The sequence below is a fragment of the Eubalaena glacialis genome, chromosome 4 (genome assembly GCF_028564815.1).
Source record: "Eubalaena glacialis isolate mEubGla1 chromosome 4, mEubGla1.1.hap2.+ XY, whole genome shotgun sequence".
Classification (NCBI taxonomy): Eukaryota; Metazoa; Chordata; class Mammalia; order Artiodactyla; family Balaenidae; genus Eubalaena; species Eubalaena glacialis.
Genome location: NC_083719.1, coordinates 174,171,490 through 174,188,504, shown reverse-complemented (window position 1 = coordinate 174,188,504; position 17,015 = coordinate 174,171,490). Strand labels below are relative to the sequence as shown.

The 17,015-nt window shown below is 55.7% G+C and overlaps 1 protein-coding gene across 7 annotated transcripts in view; it reads left to right on the top strand.

Moving 5' to 3' along the window:
- The window catches only part of MAST3 (microtubule associated serine/threonine kinase 3), a 28,942-nt gene extending 12,226 nt beyond the window's left edge, over nucleotides 1-16,716 (top strand). For all 7 annotated transcript variants that reach the window (XM_061190249.1, XM_061190245.1, XM_061190243.1 and 4 more), the window contains 17 exons: nucleotides 902-966; nucleotides 1,390-1,475; nucleotides 2,334-2,542; nucleotides 3,189-3,327; nucleotides 5,204-5,336; nucleotides 5,496-5,661; nucleotides 6,207-6,308; nucleotides 7,019-7,141; nucleotides 8,001-8,110; nucleotides 9,754-9,893; nucleotides 10,426-10,670; nucleotides 11,125-11,331; nucleotides 11,845-12,071; nucleotides 12,510-12,632; nucleotides 13,249-13,385; nucleotides 13,498-13,679; nucleotides 14,625-16,716. In XM_061190249.1, the coding sequence (XP_061046232.1) occupies nucleotides 902-966; nucleotides 1,390-1,475; nucleotides 2,334-2,542; nucleotides 3,189-3,327; nucleotides 5,204-5,336; nucleotides 5,496-5,661; nucleotides 6,207-6,308; nucleotides 7,019-7,141; nucleotides 8,001-8,110; nucleotides 9,754-9,893; nucleotides 10,426-10,670; nucleotides 11,125-11,331; nucleotides 11,845-12,071; nucleotides 12,510-12,632; nucleotides 13,249-13,385; nucleotides 13,498-13,679; nucleotides 14,625-15,157 (2,927 nt within the window). In that variant the 3' untranslated portion in view covers nucleotides 15,158-16,716. The remainder of the gene's footprint in view (nucleotides 1-901; nucleotides 967-1,389; nucleotides 1,476-2,333; nucleotides 2,543-3,188; nucleotides 3,328-5,203; nucleotides 5,337-5,495; nucleotides 5,662-6,206; nucleotides 6,309-7,018; nucleotides 7,142-8,000; nucleotides 8,111-9,753; nucleotides 9,894-10,425; nucleotides 10,671-11,124; nucleotides 11,332-11,844; nucleotides 12,072-12,509; nucleotides 12,633-13,248; nucleotides 13,386-13,497; nucleotides 13,680-14,624) is intronic.
- The last annotated feature ends 299 nt before the right edge of the window (nucleotides 16,717-17,015 follow it).

The following is a 17,015-nucleotide window of genomic DNA, read 5'->3' as shown; positions in this document are numbered from 1 at the left end:
GTGTGGCTGAGGAAGGAGGGGAGCTGGGGGGAGGCGACGGGGTCAGCAGGGACCAGCCGCAGTGGCCAGCGTCCACTGGGATTGGGCTGCCATTGTCCCCATTTAAAGCTGGAGAGACTGAGGCTCCAGGCAGATGAGATTGAGCTGAGGTTCAGGCCCATGTGTGCCCAAGGCCAGATCGCCCGTGGACTAGCCGTGTGGCTGCCGCCAACCTCTTTTCTGTCTCATGAAGATGACGCAGGTGGCACTGTGGGTGGGCCCGGGTGTCAGAGGAAACACGAAGTGGCCAGGCAGGCAGGTGGCAGCTGAGGCTGCGGGGGCAGATCATCTACCCAGCACCGCGCAGTGGGCCCACTGACAGTGGGACAGGCGGGCTGCATTTCAACCCGGGCCTCCCTCACCCTGAGGCTCCACTGCCCCATCTTAGCCCTGCTCTGTGACCGCAAGACACTGTCTTCATGGCCACCGTCACTGCTGATGTTCACCGTCACTGCTGATGTTCGCCCCTCTGCTAAGCCCCAGGGCTGGAAACTAAGGGGGCTCCCCTGGGCCATGCCCTGAGCTGAGGAGGATGTTAGGAGCCATCACCCAGAGGGGTGGCGTCACAGCCAGTGTTCACAGGCCCAAGACTTGGGGCCAGGGTTCAAGGTAGGCTGAGCATTCGGAGCCTGGGCTTCCCACTGGCCCTTCTAGAAGGTTCCTTAGTCGTTGTTCAGTCCAGCCTCCTGGGTTTGACCAACACCTGGACGCAGTAGGGGCTGAATGACAGTATCGTGGGAGCTGGTCAGGGGAGGCACCATTTCCCCAGCCCAGGGTGAGCCCTGGAGGCCTCTGGAAGTCTCTGGGTGGTGGATGGGCAGGGCTCAGAAACCCCATTTGAGGCTCCTCCCTCACTTTACAGAGATGGTGCCTCTGAGTCACCTTGATGACAGTGGAGGACAGCCCCCAGCACCGGAGTCCCCAGAAGTAAGATGCAGAGCTTTGGCGGCCCTACCTGTCTTGTTCTTTTGACAGTAGACCAGGTGGCCATGAGAAGGGCTGGGTTTGCTGTTTGCTGAGGTTTTGCATATAGCAGGTGCTTAATGAACGCCTGTGACTTTGGGGGGGATGGTGGGGGCAGGTGAGATTGCCCTGCCATGGAGGTTGGGCAGGGCAGGGTTGGAGGGGGCACTGGAAAGGGGAGCTTTGCAGAATGTGTAGGAGTTTTCTGGAAGGAGGGCATGCATGGCTTAAGCAAAAGCTCAAACTCGGAAGCTGAGTTTGAGAAGTTTGTATAGGAGAAGAAGTAGCATCAGGTGCCAGGACCAGCAGTTGGGACTTGGGGGCAGGAAGAACACAGCCTGCTCTGCGGTGGGGCAGGACCCTGACCCCTCTTGCCACCCCCCCCAGAGTCGTGCCCTGGTCGGCCCTTCACGGAGGAAGCCCTGTGAGAGCGACTTCGAGACTATCAAGCTCATTAGCAATGGGGCCTACGGGTGAGTCCTTGGGTACCCCGTAGACCCGTTTCTCAGATGCCCATGGGGATGGCTGAAACCCACACAGTCCCTGAGTGTGCAGACAGGGAAACTGAGGCCTGAAGAGGGAAGTGGAGGCACAAAACAGCAGGGGCATGGCCTTGGAAGGGCTTGTCCGTGATCTAGGTCCTTACTTGCCCCAGGTGTTTGGGGTTCTAGGAATTTGGGGACTGAGCAAGGAAAAAGATGGCCACACGATGGCAGTAGCGTGCGCCAAGCATTCTTTAAGTGCCGCTTTGACGTATTTGCTTTGGGGGAGGGGGGGTTGGGAGCGGGGAGGAGTCCCTCACAGCATAAGACCGTTGTGGGGTCTGGGACGGAGGGGGGCTTGCAGAGGAGGCTTCTGTGTCCAGGCTTATGTGTCCGCAGCACAGTGGGGAGTCTCTGGGTCAGAGAGCTCCACAGGGCAGGAGCAGCTTGGGGTCTTTAGTAGCCCCAGCGTTTATCTTATCTACAAGGTATGCAAAACCAGCAGGCTCTAAATGGCTAAAAATCTGCTTATTTGACTTGTAGTTAAAGCAATTTGAGTGTGTAGCAGCGGGGCTTTTGAGCTAATGGGTCTCAGTCGGCTGTGAAGAAATAAACAACCTAGGGGTCATCTTTGGCTCTTTATATGACACCAGGGAGAGTGGCTTAAACCCACGGGGTGGCTGCTTTGGGAGAAGGGAGGGCCGGGTAAAGAGAACAGGTGTCCCGGGTGGAGGGCACAGCACAGGCAAAGGCACGGCGGGTTGGGTTCTGTACCCAGGTTGGGTCCCAGTGCTTGCTGGGACCTGGATCTCGGGCCTCAGCGAGCCCGGCTCCGCCCCCCCGCCCCAGGGCCGTCTACCTGGTGCGGCACCGGGAAACGAGGCAGCGCTTTGCCATCAAGAAGATCAACAAGCAGAACCTGATCCTTCGCAACCAGATCCAGCAGGTCTTCGTGGAGCGCGACATCCTCACCTTCGCTGAGAACCCGTTCGTGGTCAGCATGTTCTGCTCGTTCGAGACCCGGCGCCACTTGTGCATGGTTATGGAATATGTGGAAGGTGCGGTCACTGGGGCTTGCATGCCTCCACAGCAATGGAGAGCTTACTCCTTATCCAGAAGAAATACCTTATCCCTCCTTTGATCAAGCCCGCAGTCTGCTCTGTCCTCCATGGGGTCCCAGCCTCAGGGAGTTGGAACTGGGGGATCCCAAAGAGAAGTGTGAGGGCAGGACCCTAGGGTATAGGGGTCGGATGGACAGCCTAGGCAGGAGGGACTGGTGGGCAGAGGCCTAGAGGCTAGAGCAAGAGCAGCGAAGGGAGGGAGGCGTGCGTCACAGGGACTAGGAGGGTTGGGGACCAGGGTGAGGAGTTGTGGGATCAGGTTTGCAGTTCAGGAAAGAGCAGGGCCTTCAGGTAGGTGCAGGATGTGCATTTACCAAGGTGCTGCCAGGTGAGGAGAGGAAGCATGCACTTAGGAGGCACCAGCTGTGTACAAGGGAAGGGACTGTGCACTTAACAGAGCTGCTGCCCTGCCAGGGGAAAATCAGAAGGCAGGGTCTGCCTATCCTCCCACCCCTCCCAGTTCCCCACCCCAATTCAGGACAGATTGGAGACACTTTGCAGAAGGTGGGGAGGGCACATAGGCACAAGTCTGGGCACGGCTGTAGAGCTGAGGGCCTCTGTGAGCACGTCCACCCCTCTGCAGGCGGCGACTGTGCCACGCTCCTAAAGAACATGGGCCCGCTGCCCGTGGATATGGCCCGCATGTACTTCGCCGAGACAGTGCTCGCGCTGGAGTACCTGCACAACTATGGCATCGTGCACAGGGACCTCAAGCCAGACAAGTGAGTGGCCTGGGCTCTCAGGGGGCGGGGCTCAGAGTAGCCTGGGGGCGGGGCCTCTGAGTGGGTCTGGGGCTGCTCAGGAGCCCCACCATCTAGATTCTGCTGGCATCATGGGCCCCCTGCTGGTAGAAAGCAGGGATCTTGGCAATGTTGAGCACCTGGTGTGTACCGAAGAGAGCAGGTATTTAATAGGCGCCTGCTGTGCGCAGGGGAAGGACAGTGCACTTATCGAGGTGCTGGCCAGGCAAAGTGAGGGGGCACAGACTGGACAGGGGAAGGGACCATGCACTCACAGAGCTGCTGCCACACAAGGGAAGTGAACATGCACTTATGAGGCACCAGCTATATACAAAGAGCGGGGACATGCGCTTTGCAAGACCTTATGTGTAGAGAAAGGGACTGCATGTCTTGAGCTCCTGCTGTGTATTAGTGCAGGGAAGAAAGAGAGTCCTAGGGTGTTTATTTTATCCTAGCTTCTAGTAAGCACCTACTGAGTGCCCGGTGCTCTCTGGGTGACTGAAAAACGCAAGTGTGAGTGTGAATAATCCCTCATGCTTTGTAACCCTTTCATAATTTTCAAAGCACTCTTCCCTACATTAGTTGAGCACCTCCTGTGTACAGAGGAAAGGGCTGCTCTTACATCAAGTGCCCTTTGGATACCAGGCAAGAAGTGTGAGTTTCTCAGGTACTTGCCATGTGGAGGTGTGGACATAAGCGTTAAGAGTCTGCATGTTTTCAGGGCATCTTGTAGTTTGCAAGTGGCTTAGAAAACAAAGCACCTGTATTTGGCACCTTCTGTATACCTGGGCCTGTGCTCACCGTTTTAAGGAACCCAGACGGCAGTATAACTAACTTCTCACACACTGATGACCCTTTTGAGTTTATAAAGCACATTTTTTAGCTGGTGTGTATTTATTGGGCACCAGCTGTGTAAAGGTGATCGGAACAACAGTTATTAGGCAATGACTGTGTGTCAGTCCCCGAACACTGCAGCTGTTTTTTTATAAAGTTTTTATGTTGAGGTCAGCATGCATTGAGCACCTACTGTGTGCCAGGGACATGGGTCCCTTTCTCCAATGGAGGTACTTGCTATGTGGAGGCGTGAACATAAGCCTTAAGAGCCCTGCATGTTTTCAGGGCATCTTGTTGTTTGCGAGTGGCTTAGAAAACAAAGCAAATGTGTGTTGGCATCTGCTGTGTACCTGGGCCTCTGTGCTCGACGCTCTAAGGCTGCTTGCTTTGTGCCCATCGGGCCTCTGTGGGATCATCCTGGAGTGGGATCTTCCAAGTGTCCCCAAGGCAGGACCTGCCCCTCCCAAGCTCAGGACCTTCATCTGAAAAACGGGGTGGGAAGGTGCAGCCCTGGAGGGTTCAGGGATACATGGTAGGTGTGTAAGTTTTAAAAAACTGGTGCGCCCATGAGGGGCACAAATATTTTTGTACACAGCAGGTGCTAAAGACATGTTCACTTAACAATAGGTGCTTACAAAGTGTTCAGTTTGTTAAAATCGTGGATGTATGTACAAGAACATGCTGTAGATCCCCCCCAGGAGGTGTTCACGAAACGTTTTAATGCCCAGTGGGGACATGCTGTGATTCTCAGGAACTTAATTTTTGCACAGTGGAGTATACAGCAGGTGCTCAAGAGCGACACCAGATGCACCCAGTTGGTGCACAGAGATGTTTGCCAAATTTGTAATATTGCCCAAGACCCGTTGGTTCTTTCAGTAATGTGATCACGCACGGGCAGTACTTTCTGATCCATGGAGGGGTCGGGCCGCCTCCTGTAGGACCAAGTTCTGGGTGGGCGAGGGGGCGGGAGCAGCCAAGCAGCTCGGGCCCCCCAGCCCTGAGCGCACCACCCACCTGCCCACAGCCTGCTCATCACCTCGCTCGGCCACATCAAGCTAACTGACTTCGGCCTGTCTAAGATCGGGCTCATGAGTATGGCCACCAACCTCTACGAGGGCCACATCGAGAAGGACACTCGGGAGTTCGTGGACAAGCAGGTGGGCAGGGCTGCCTCCCTCTGCCTGAAGCCTGAGCCCAGGACATGGGGAGACTTTGCAGCAAAAAAGCAGGAGAAAATAAACTATCCCTGTAATTCTACCCACACTTTCTTCCCTGGCTGGGGGCGGTCTTTCATTTCCCTGTCCCACCTGGCCCAGGTATGCGGGACGCCTGAGTACATCGCCCCCGAGGTGATCTTCCGACAGGGCTACGGGAAGCCAGTGGACTGGTGGGCCATGGGCGTCGTCCTCTACGAATTCCTGGTGGGCTGCGTGCCATTCTTCGGAGATACCCCTGAGGAACTCTTTGGCCAGGTGGTCAGTGGTGCGTTCCCCCTGCCCTGTAGGCCCAGGTTTAAGTCTCAGCCCCACTTTGGCTCTGGTCGGTGGTTCCCCTGCCTTTGCCGGGGTTGGGGGGAGCAGGCCCACTTGTGGATTGGGCACCTATGGCGTGCCTGGCCCCAGCTGAGCCCTGGGGACACAGCCAAGGGCGAGTCGGACAGTGAGGGAGATAAAGAAGCAAATTATGGAGCAATCAGAGGCAAAAAATGCCAAGGAGGGAAGGAAGCAGGAAGAAGGGAGGGGGCGGGGGGGCGGATGGTAGGGGTGCTATATTAAATAGAGAGTCACGAAGGGCCACACTGGGGTAACGTGTGGGCAAAGACTTAAAGGAGCGAGAGGGAGCCACAGAGATGGATGAAGGGAAGGTGCTCAGGGCAGAGGGCACAGCCAGAACAAAGGCTGTATGGGACCAAGCCTGGTATGCTGAAGGAGCAGAGGAGGCTGATGGCTTGGAGCATAGAAAGGGGAGGTGGTAGGAGGTGCTAGGAAGCGCTGTCCCCAGTCCCTCATTCCCTCCTCTCATTTTAGACGAGATCATGTGGCCAGAGGGGGACGAAGCCCTTCCAGCTGACGCCCAGGACCTCATCACCAGGTTGCTCCGACAGAGCCCCCTGGACCGTCTGGGCACTGGTACGTAGGTGTGGGTGGGGCCCGGGTGGGTGGGTTGGGGGCTGGGGTAAACAAGGGCTCTATTTGAGAGGCTGCATAGAGGAGGGGGACTTGAAACTGGGGTTTTGAAGGATGCATAGGAGCTCACCAAGAACGAGCATAAGATTTTGAAGAGTAGCAGGTAGCTGGGTCTGGTTCAGACAAGGGGCACTGAGACTGTGTATATGAGCCTGCCAGGTTGCCATGGGCTTTGTCCTATGGTCCCCAAGGCCCAGCCCAGTGGATCCTACTGTCCCAAGTTTCCCCAGCCACCAAAATAGTGGTTAAGGGACTATTTAATATTCATGCAGCCACCCATTATGTGGCCACTACAGATCACATTCAGGATGAAGCTTGGCCACTGGAGAGGACTATGGGGGCTGAGGTTGGGGAACAGGATACAGTCAGCTCTGCTTCATGCAGTCAGCTCTGCTCCATGGGGTAGAAACATGTGGAAAAAGCCCCCTCCTAAGGTTCTGGGGTTTCTCCAGGTGATGGGATCTCAGAATCCAGCAGAGGGAAGAGCAGGGCCTGGTTTCTAGCCCTAGCTTGGTTCCCCTATGGGCTCTTAAAGGATGGCTCATTTCCCCTCCCATCTTTCTGGTTCTCTGTTGGCCAAGTTTGTGTTCATAATTGGCCCAGGGGGCCATGGGGGGTGGGGACCAGCAGGGCTCAGCCAGGCGTGTCTGCAGGAGGCACCCACGAAGTAAAGCAGCACCCCTTCTTCTGGACACTGGACTGGGCGGGTCTTCTGCGACACAAGGCCGAGTTCGTGCCGCAGCTTGAAGCTGAGGACGACACCAGCTACTTCGACAGTAAGCAGGGGTCCAGGAGGCGGGCTGTGCTGTCCCACGATCTCCTGGGGTGGTGAGGTGTATCTAACAGGGTCTCCACCCCAGCTTGGTGCCTCGCCCTGGGCCTGGAGCTTCCAACTTCCTGAGCTTTCCAAGAAGCTGGGGCATGTCTGCTGGCTGCCCCCCTGCGTGGATTTCCTATGCGTCTGAGCTCAGGAGGCTGTCGCACCACCTTGGGTTGCAGGAGGGGAAACCAAGGCACTGAGTGCGGCAGCCCTTGCCTGGGGGTCCCCCAGCAGGTTCAGCCTCCTGAGTGTCAGCCCTGACCAGGCATGGAGCCCTGCCTGTCATACAGGAGGGTGGGGTGCCTTGCTCAGCTTTGGTGGAGGGGGTCCCCTCAAGCACTTCAGGTGAGCTCAGACAAATCTCCTTCTCCCCACTCGGGGCTCTGGCCAAACACAGAGTAAATGCCCTCGGCTTCCAGTGCCTCCTCCAGAACTTGATGTGTGATCTTGGGCATGTTAGAGGTCCTCTCTGAGCATCTGTTTCCTTTTCTGTAAGATGAGGAACATCCTTTATGTTTGAGATGCACAATTTTACCTAACTCTGGGTAACCCATCTTAAGGGTGAGGAAATTGAGACACAAGAATTCCCATCCACAGTCCCACAGCTTTTAGGAACACAACTGGGATTTATTCCCAGATACTAAATATGCCTCCCAAGCCTCCTCTGGTCCTTAAACATACCAAGCCTGGTCCCACCACAAAGCCTTTGCCCTGACAGTGTCTCCCCACCTGGGAGGCCCTCCCCACATCACCCCACAGCCCCTGTGTCCACCTCCCAGCATCAGGTGGGCCGCACATGCCTTTCCCTCCCGCAGCGCGCTCAGAGCGTTACCGTCACCTGGGCTCTGAAGATGACGAGACGAATGATGAGGAGTCATCCACGGAGATCCCCCAGTTCTCATCCTGTTCCCACCGGTTCAGCAAGGTGAGCCTGGGCCCTGGATGTAGCTAGTGCTCAGGAAACAGGGCAAGATGTTTGGGGGGTTTTTTTCTTTTTTTTTATTGTAGTGAAATACATGTAACATAAAATAGACTATTTTAGCCATTTTAAACTGTACATACAATTCAGTGACATTCAGTACATTCACGATGTTGTGCAGCCATCACCTGTATCTAGTTCCAAAACATTTCCATCATCCTCAAAGGGCAACCTTGTACCCGGCTGCAGTCACTCCTCGTTTCCCCCTCCCCCGCTCCCCGGCAACCACTAATCTGCTTTCTGTCTCTATGCATTTACCTGTTCTGGACATTTCACATACATAGAATCATACGCTATGTGGGACCACTGGGGAATTCCCTGTGTCTGGCTTCTTAAGGTTGATCCACATGGTAGCATGTGTCAGTGCTTCATTCCTTGTTATGGCTGAATAATATTCCATTGTATGGTTGGACCATATTTTGTTTTATCCACTCATCAATTGATGGACATTTGGGTTGTTTCCACTTTGGGGCAATTGTGAATAGACCTGCTATGCTGGGTGTTATATTATAGCCTCATCAGCTTAACTTGAGTTCCTTCCTTTGTTTATAATTTGATTTAAAAACCTGCCCTGCTTATGGGTCTGGGCCCCAGGCAGGAAACCCCAGCTGTAGCCCCTTGGTAGCCAGGCCACTCTGAGCCTCAGTTTCTCCACCTGTACAGTGGGCTAAAGACTCTACGTCTTTAGAGATGTGGTAAGTAAGGATCTGAGGAAGTGACTCAGGGAAGTGTCAGGCATGTAGGAAACAATCAACTAAGCCGTCCCCCACGAATGCGGTTGTTGTTACTTTTTTTTTGTTTCTGTTTTTTTTTTTTTTTTTGATGTAGACCTTTTTTTTTTTTCAGGTACTATCAGAATTTATTGAAGGGCTTCTTAATCTAGGGTTTGTGAACTTGCATGGGAATAAATTACATCTTTATTTTCACTAATCTCTAACTGAAATTTGGCATGTTTTCCAATTGTAATATAAGCAACAAATCACAGTAATATTAGCATGACCTTGACTTTGTCACCAACACAAATCATGGATTTTTCACATCACGCTGGAGTCGTTGTAAAATATCTTTCAAGTTCAAAACTACTTCAAAATTATGGTACTTATAAGACCTGCTAGATCTTGTTATTTAATGCATTACTAAAGAGGCACGTATAGTACCATATTGCTGGTTTAAAAAATATTCTAATATTATTTTAATATAATCAGCCTCGCTTGCAACCTGACCTATTTCATTTGATGCATTTAAAAATACTACTCTGAGAAGAGGTCTGTAGGTGTCACCAGTTTGCAAGAGGGTCTCATGTACAGAAATCCATGCTTGTCATGATGGTAGCAGCCCCTCCTCAGAAGCCTCGGGGGCCAGAGCTCTGCCCAGAACTCCCCTTCGGATGTGGACCATTTTTTAAAGTCTTTATTGAATTTGTTTCAATATTGCTTCTGTTTTATGTTTTGGTTTTTTGGCTGCGAGGCATGTGGGATCTCAGCTCCCTGACCAGGGATTGAACCCACACTCCCTGCATTGGAAGGCGAAGTCTTAACCACTGGACTGCCAGGGAAGTCCCGTTACTGTTATTTTTAATTGCTCCCCAGGTCTACAGCAGCTCTGAGTTCCTGGCCGCCCAGCCCACCCCAACCTTTGCTGAACGGAGCTTCAGTGAGGACCGGGAGGAAGGGTGGGAGCGCAGCAGTGAGGGGGACTATGGGCGCCGGCTGAGCATCACCGAGGTCCGGTAGGTGGGCTGGGGAGCAGATCCAGCTTCCAAACCTGCTGGGAGGTGGAGCCACAAAGTCTTAACATTGGAAAGAGCTTCCCAGTGGCCCAGTAGAAAAGGGTAAAACATATTGGCCAGCTTGTCAGACCCCTGCCAACCTGGCCCCTATCATCACTCCCTTTGGCTTTGCATTCCTAACCACACTAAACCTAAAGCAGCCATGTACCATCACACTGCTAGGCTTTTGCTTGCGCTGTTTCCTCTGCCCAGAATACCCTTTGCTCATGAAGTCCCTTTCATCTTTCAATGTCCAAACTCACAGAAATAATCAATGTCTGCTAGAGGATGGGCGTTGGAAGCTGGGTTTTAAAAATTGAATAGGAGTTCTCTGGGCAGTCACAGAGGACAGAGCAGGCAGAGGGAGCTCACCTTATATTTACAAATTACCTCTGAATCTAGGCTGAGAGTTAAGGTATGGTCACTAGGGGAGACTGGGTGTCCTGGGGTGAGGGCACCTGGCAGGTGTGACTCAGGCTCTTCCCTGCTACAGGCTGAGGTCCTGCACATCCTCCGGTTCCTCCTGCCACTTATCCTTTTCCCAGCCTGAGCGGGGCCCTAGCCCATCTTTCCTGAACACCATCAACCTGGACACGATGCCCAAATTTGCCTTCTCATCAGAGGATGAGGGAGCCGGCCCAGCTCCTGTGGGCCGCAAAAGGCCTGTCTTCATTCTAGGGGAGCCCGACCCACCCCCAGCAGCCACCCCAGTGATGCCCAAGTCCTCAAGCCTTTCTGGTAGGTGGAGTCCAGGGTGGGAGGGATGGTGTCATGGAGAGTTTCCCACAGGAGGGACTATTTGAGATGGGTTTTGAAGGATGAGTAGGAGTTCTCTAGAGACAACATTCACTTGTGTAACAAAGGCCTCAGTCTGAGGGTGATACCCCCCAGCTTCATTGGATTAGGACGGGAGAGAGGAATTGAACTGGAGAGCTCCAAGAGTGGGAGTTAGGAATCTGACTGGGGTGAGGGGAAGGCTTCTTGAAGTAGGGGACTTGACGAGTGGAGCTTCCCAGGGAGAGCAGTGAAAGAAAGGTGTGCAGGAAGAGGGAACGCCTGAACAAAGGCCAGGAGGCTGGACTGTGTACACACCGACCAGGGAAGAAGGGGCTTTGCCTTCTGAGGGCAGAGGGGCGAAGTGGTGAGATGGGGGAGGGGCAGACTGACCCCCTGACCCTGCTGATCCCCATAGCTGACACAGCTGCCCTCAGCCACGCACGCCTACGAAGCAACAGCACCGGTGCACGACACTCTACGCCGAGGGCCCTGGATGCCGGCCGGGGCCGCCGCCTTGGGGGCCCGAGAGACTCAGCCCCTGAGAAATCCAGGACCTCCCCCAGCGGGGGTCGCGTGCCCAAGTCAGCCTCAGTGTCTGCCCTGTCGCTCATCATCACGGCAGGTGATGCCCATGGCCCAGCCTCGTCTTTGCTTGTCTGTCCATGTCCATTTTAACCATGGAGTGGGGGCTGCTTTGGCCAGCGGGAGCTGGAGGGGGTCCCTCCAGGTAATGTGTCCCTGGGCACAAAGCTCCCAGGGCTGCTCTTCGGGGCTGAGCCCAGGAGACGGGAAGCAGCTGGGGGACTGGCATTCCTGGCAGCGGGCACTACATGTGCAAAGGCCTGGAGGGGAAGGGGGAGGGTGTTTGGGGCATTGGAGCGGCAGCAAAGCAGCCAGAGTGATCAGTGTGGGGACTTCCCTGGTGGTCCAGTGGTTAAGACTCTGAGCTTCCACTGCAGGGGGCACAGCTTCGATCCCTGGTCCGGGAACTAAGATCCCACATGCTGCGCCATGTGGCCAAAAAACAAAAACAAAAACAAAAACAAACCGACTGATCAGTGTGGAGGGAGGGGAAGGTGCCTTGTGAGGGGACCCACAAGGGAGTGACCCCCCTCCCTGAACCTCATCCCTGCAGATGACGGCAGCGGCGGCCCCCTCATGAGCCCCCTGTCCCCACGCTCGCTGTCCTCAAACCCGTCGTCCCGCGACTCCTCTCCAAGCCGAGACCCTTCCCCCGTGTGTGGCAGCCTGCGGCCCCCCATTGTCATCCACAGCTCGGGCAAGAAGTACGGCTTCAGCCTGCGGGCAATCCGCGTCTACATGGGTGACAGTGACATCTACACCGTGCACCATGTCGTGTGGGTGAGTTGGCCCTGGGATGGGCGGGAACAGCCAGACCTGGTTTGAGTCCCAGCTCTGCCCTGGCAAGGCGCTTCCCTTTTGGAGCTGCATTTGTTAGTCTTGGAAAGTAGGCGAGTACTCATTGCCTATGAGGTTTTGGAGCCCAGGGCAGGGAACTGATGCCACCTGTGTCTTAATGGTCCTTGTCAGTTTTGGGGAGAGGATTAGGTGAGAGGGATGGAGAACTCAAGTGGGCACAAAGCTCCCGCACAGTGGGTGTTTTGTCCTCCCTCCCCCAGCCCGGGACCTGTCCCTTCCCCACTGGTCTCTGAAAGGTCTGGGAAACCAGGCAGTGTGAAAGGCAGCAGCTTGCTGGGGGCCTGTAGCTGACTCAGCTGGGCTGGGGTCTCTAGCTCTGGGGCCCAGGCCACTGACCCCGCCATCTGCCCCCACCCCCAGAATGTGGAGGAGGGAAGCCCTGCCCAGGAGGCAGGCCTGCGGGCCGGGGACCTCATCACCCACATCAACGGGGAGTCGGTCCTGGGCCTGGTGCACATGGACGTCGTGGAGCTACTGCTGAAGGTGCAGGCCCCCAACCCCACCCCCGCCTCCACCCCCTGTCCATCCTCAGGGCCCCTGGATCTCCCAACACTGCCCACCCTCTGGGCTGCTCCTGTGACCCCCATCCCTACCCCTTGGCCTCAGCTCCCGATTCTGTGTGGTTCTCCCCGTCCAACCATACCACTCCGCATTCGGCCCTGCATGCCCCGTCCCCTCTGCCTCAGAGCCACTCCTCCAGGAAGCCCTTCCTGCCCCCTGGGTGCCCCTTCTCCTGACCTTCCCTCTGGCCCACCCTGACTCTGTGGGGCTGGGGGTATCTGTACCATCTTTGCCTCCTGCCCCCCTCAGACCAAGGGTCCTCAGGGGCTGAGGCCTAGAGGCGGGGAGGTGGGCACAGGTGAGGAGGCAGACCCCTAGTTGGATAGCTCCTGGGACCGGTGGGTGGGTAGATGGCTCATTGGATGGATGGACAGATGGCAGACATCCATCTTTGGCCCAGTGAGTGGTGGGGTCATTAGGTAAGAAGCAGGTGGTTAGGATCCGGGGCTTCCGATGGATGAGTAGATGGGTGGGTGGGTGCATGGACGGCTCGTTGGATGGAAGGCACACAGGCGACCCCTTGCCATCCCTCCTGCAGAGTGGCAACAAGATCGCCCTTCGGACCACGCCCCTGGAGAACACCTCCATCAAGGTGGGCCCCGCACGGAAGAATGTGACCAAGGGCCGCATGGCGCGCAGGAACAAGCGGAGCCGAAGGCGGGAGACGCAGGACCGGTGAGCGGTGGGCTGGCTGCCGGGGAGGGTTGATGTAGGACCTGTGGCATGTTTGGGCGGCCCGGGCCGCTGGGGGCAGGAGTTCTGAAGAATCTGGGTTTCTAACCCCCAGGCGGAAGTCGCTCTTCAAGAAGATCTCAAAACAGTCGTCCGTGCTGCACACCAGCCGCAGCTTCTCTTCCGGCCTCCACCACTCCCTGTCATCCAGCGAGAGCCTCCCGGGCTCACCCACCCACAGCCTCTCCCCCAGCCCCACCACGCCCTGCTGCAGCCCGGCTCCCGATGCCCCAGCAGGTGGGTGCAGCCCCCAGGACCACCCTGGGAAGAACGGCCCCTTAGGGCTGCGGTGGTCAGCCCAGCGGGGGAGTGAGCAGAGTTGGGAGGCTGGAATGACCTGATGTGACAGCCTCAAAGGCAGTCTGGGATGGGCAGGGAAGGGTGTGCCCAGCAGAAGGAACATCATGAACAAAGGGGATCCAGACAGGAGAGATGTGAAATCTAGAGGGAGGCTAGGGAGAGGGGATTGGGGATGGATCAAGCCGAAGAGCTGGGCTTAAATTGGGGGGCAGTAGGGAGCCATGGAGGGTGAGCCAGAGAGGGCATGGAAAGATTGTTCTGGAGCAGGAAAGGATGGTGACTTGGCCCAACCCTGAGGGTCCCCAGTCTGTGAGAGACAGCCAGAGATGGACACCCCTAGTCCCACTGGGTTAGCATCAGACTAGAGAGACAGTCTGGGGCAATCCACAGAGGCAGGGAAGGAGGCCCTCCCTGCCTTCTGGGGACCCCAACTGCTATCTCTCCCTCTGGCCTACCCTGACCTCATGGGGCTGGGGGTATCTGTGCCATCTTTGTCTTTCTCAGATCAGGCATCCTCAGGGGCTGAGGCCTAGGGGTAGGGAGTGGACAAAGGCAGAGGCAGGGCCCTTACTGGATAACTTCCAGAACCAGTGGGTGGATGGCTCATGGGGTGGATAGATGGACGGTGGGCAGGTACCTTTGGCTGAATGATTCAGTGGGTCATTTAGGTGAGAAGTGGGTGAAGAGGAGCTAGGGCTTTGATGGATGAGTAGGAGTCCACCAGATCTAAGCCAAAGGAAGAGCCTGTTCAAACAAAGGAAAAACCAGGCCTGATGGGTGGCCACAGGGAACAGTGTGGGCTTTTGGCAGTCAGTCTTAGGGCCCCACCTCAAGGCTGGCACATTGAGGCTGGTGGCCCTGACCCTCCCCTGTCACCCACAGACACAGTGTCTCCACCCAGCGCATCCCCAAGCTCCAGCAGCCCTGCATCTCCGGCTGCCGCTGGCCACACCCGACCCAGCTCCCTGCATGGCTTGGCCACCAAGCTTGGGCCACCCCGCCCCAAAGCTGGCCGCCGCAAGTCCACCAGCAGCATCCCGCCCTCCCCGCTGGCCTGCCCGCCCGTGCCAGCACCCCCACCCCGCTCACCCTCGCCCCTGCCAGGGCATCCGCCTGTGCCTGCCCGGTCCCCAAGGCTGCGCCGAGGCCAGTCGGCTGACAAGCTGGGTACAGGTGAGCGGCTCGATGGGGAGCTGGGGCGCCGCAGCCGCGGGCCAGACTCCGAGCTGGTGGTCATGCGGCGGCTGCATCTGTCCGAGCGCCGAGACTCCTTCAAGAAGCAGGAGGCTGTGCAGGAGGTGAGCTTTGACGAACCACCTGAGGAGGCCACTGGGCCACCCACCTTGGTGCCGCAGATCGCCGTGGAGGGCGCTGAGGCTGTGCCAGGAGCCCTTGGACCCTATGAGAAAGACTAATCCCTCCTACCTAGCCTCTCCCTGGCCTGGAAGTCAACGCATTTTTTGTGGAATGTGTTTTCTATAAATTGACACCTGGATGGAGACTGAGCCACCAGCCTCTGACACCTGGAAGATGAGAAGCGATCGCGTTTCTTGCTGGAAGGTGCCTCCCTCATGTTCTGGAGCCGATCAATCCGGGGGCCATAGGGGCAGGCAAGGGAGACTAGGGTGGCATTGTAAATAGCAGCAAATCCCTGCAGCTAATTTATTACGTTTTATAAGCGATAGCCAGACTGAGCCGCCACTGTTAAGGCGGCTGCCCAGGTCTTGTCCCATGCACTTGGGACCCATCTGTAGACCCTGCCCCCTGGGCTGAGAAGGAAGCACTTTGGACAAGTCAACGTGTGTTCGTGTTTTATGGTTTTTCTGTACTTTTAAAGTTTTTTTGTGTTACTTGATCCCATCCCTGACTCAAGAGCCACAGATGTGAAGGGATGCAGCCAAGCTTACCTGTCCAGGCCCAGTTTGGATGACTTGGAGATTCCGTAAACAATTCCCCTCCACCACAAAACAAAGTAATCTTGATGATGGACTGGATTCTGAAGGCTACTTCCCACCATCATAGCCTCCATCCCTAGGCCAGCCTTGCTAGAGTCTGCCTCCAGTCCTATAGGCTTAGGAGGTGTGGGAACTGGGGCTTTGATATATGAGTAGAAGTTCACCAGATCTAGGCAGAGGGGTCACCCGCATCACAAGCAGACACTGATGCCCCAGGAGGCAGAGGCCTCAAAGGACACTGCCAGGGTAGGAGAAGAATGTCCACCCTGGACAAGATTTTTTGTGTTTGATGCCCACCAGGGTGAGAACTTGACCATGATGTGTCTGAAACAGCCCCTGGGGGGTGCCCTCGATATGCCAGAGGCTTGTAGGGATGAAATTCGAGTGAGAAAAATCCAACTGGGGGGCAGTGAGGCCCAAGTTGGAATCTTGGCTTCACTGTTTGGCTCTGGGAAAATGACTTCCCCACTCTGTGCCTCAGTTTCCTTGTGTTTACAAAACAAATCCCAATGACTATTTATTAAGCACCTACTGTATGCCAAGCGCTTTTACTTGTGGCTTTTCCCTCAGCCAACCTTGAGAAGGCTGGAGGTGGTGTCGTCATCCCCATTTTATAGACAAATAACTAAGGCCTGGCAAGGCGTGGAAACTTGCCCCCACCATTGCCTGGCAAGAGTCATGCAGCCAGGCCCTGTCCTGGGCATTGTAGTCAAGGGAGCTTGAATGGAGAATCTGTTGTCAGATATAGCCGACTGCAGTTCCAGCTTTCTCCCCTGTAATGCTGTGTGACCCACTGGGCATCTCAGAGTCTCCATTTCCCATTCAGAGGTGGCCAGCAAGATCACCGTACCCCACAATGGTGAGGGCACTTTCCAGGCACTGCAGCCCACTCTGTGTTCTCTCTGGAGACATCCGCCTAGCACTGCCTGGTGTTGGAACTAGATTAAGGCTGTGCATGACTTGCTCCCGCCTTCCATCCCGGAGCTGACGGTGAATAAAAGCCCACATTTACAAAGAAGAGGTCCAATGTCTGGATTTGTGAGGGGCCAAGAAAAGGTTAAGGGAAGAGTGGGGTGGGGGGCGGGATGAAAACAGACCCTTGGCTCAAAGTCACTTGAAGTGGGTTTTTTGTTTTTTTTTTTAATTTTATTTATTTATTTATTTTTGGCTGTGTTGGGTCTTTGTTTCTGTGCGAGGGCTTTCTCTAGTTGTGGCAAGTGGGGGCCACTCTTCATTGCGGTGCGCGGGCCTCTCACTATCGCGGCCTCTACTTGTTGCGGAGCACAGGCTCCAGACGCGCAGGCTCAGCAATTGTGGC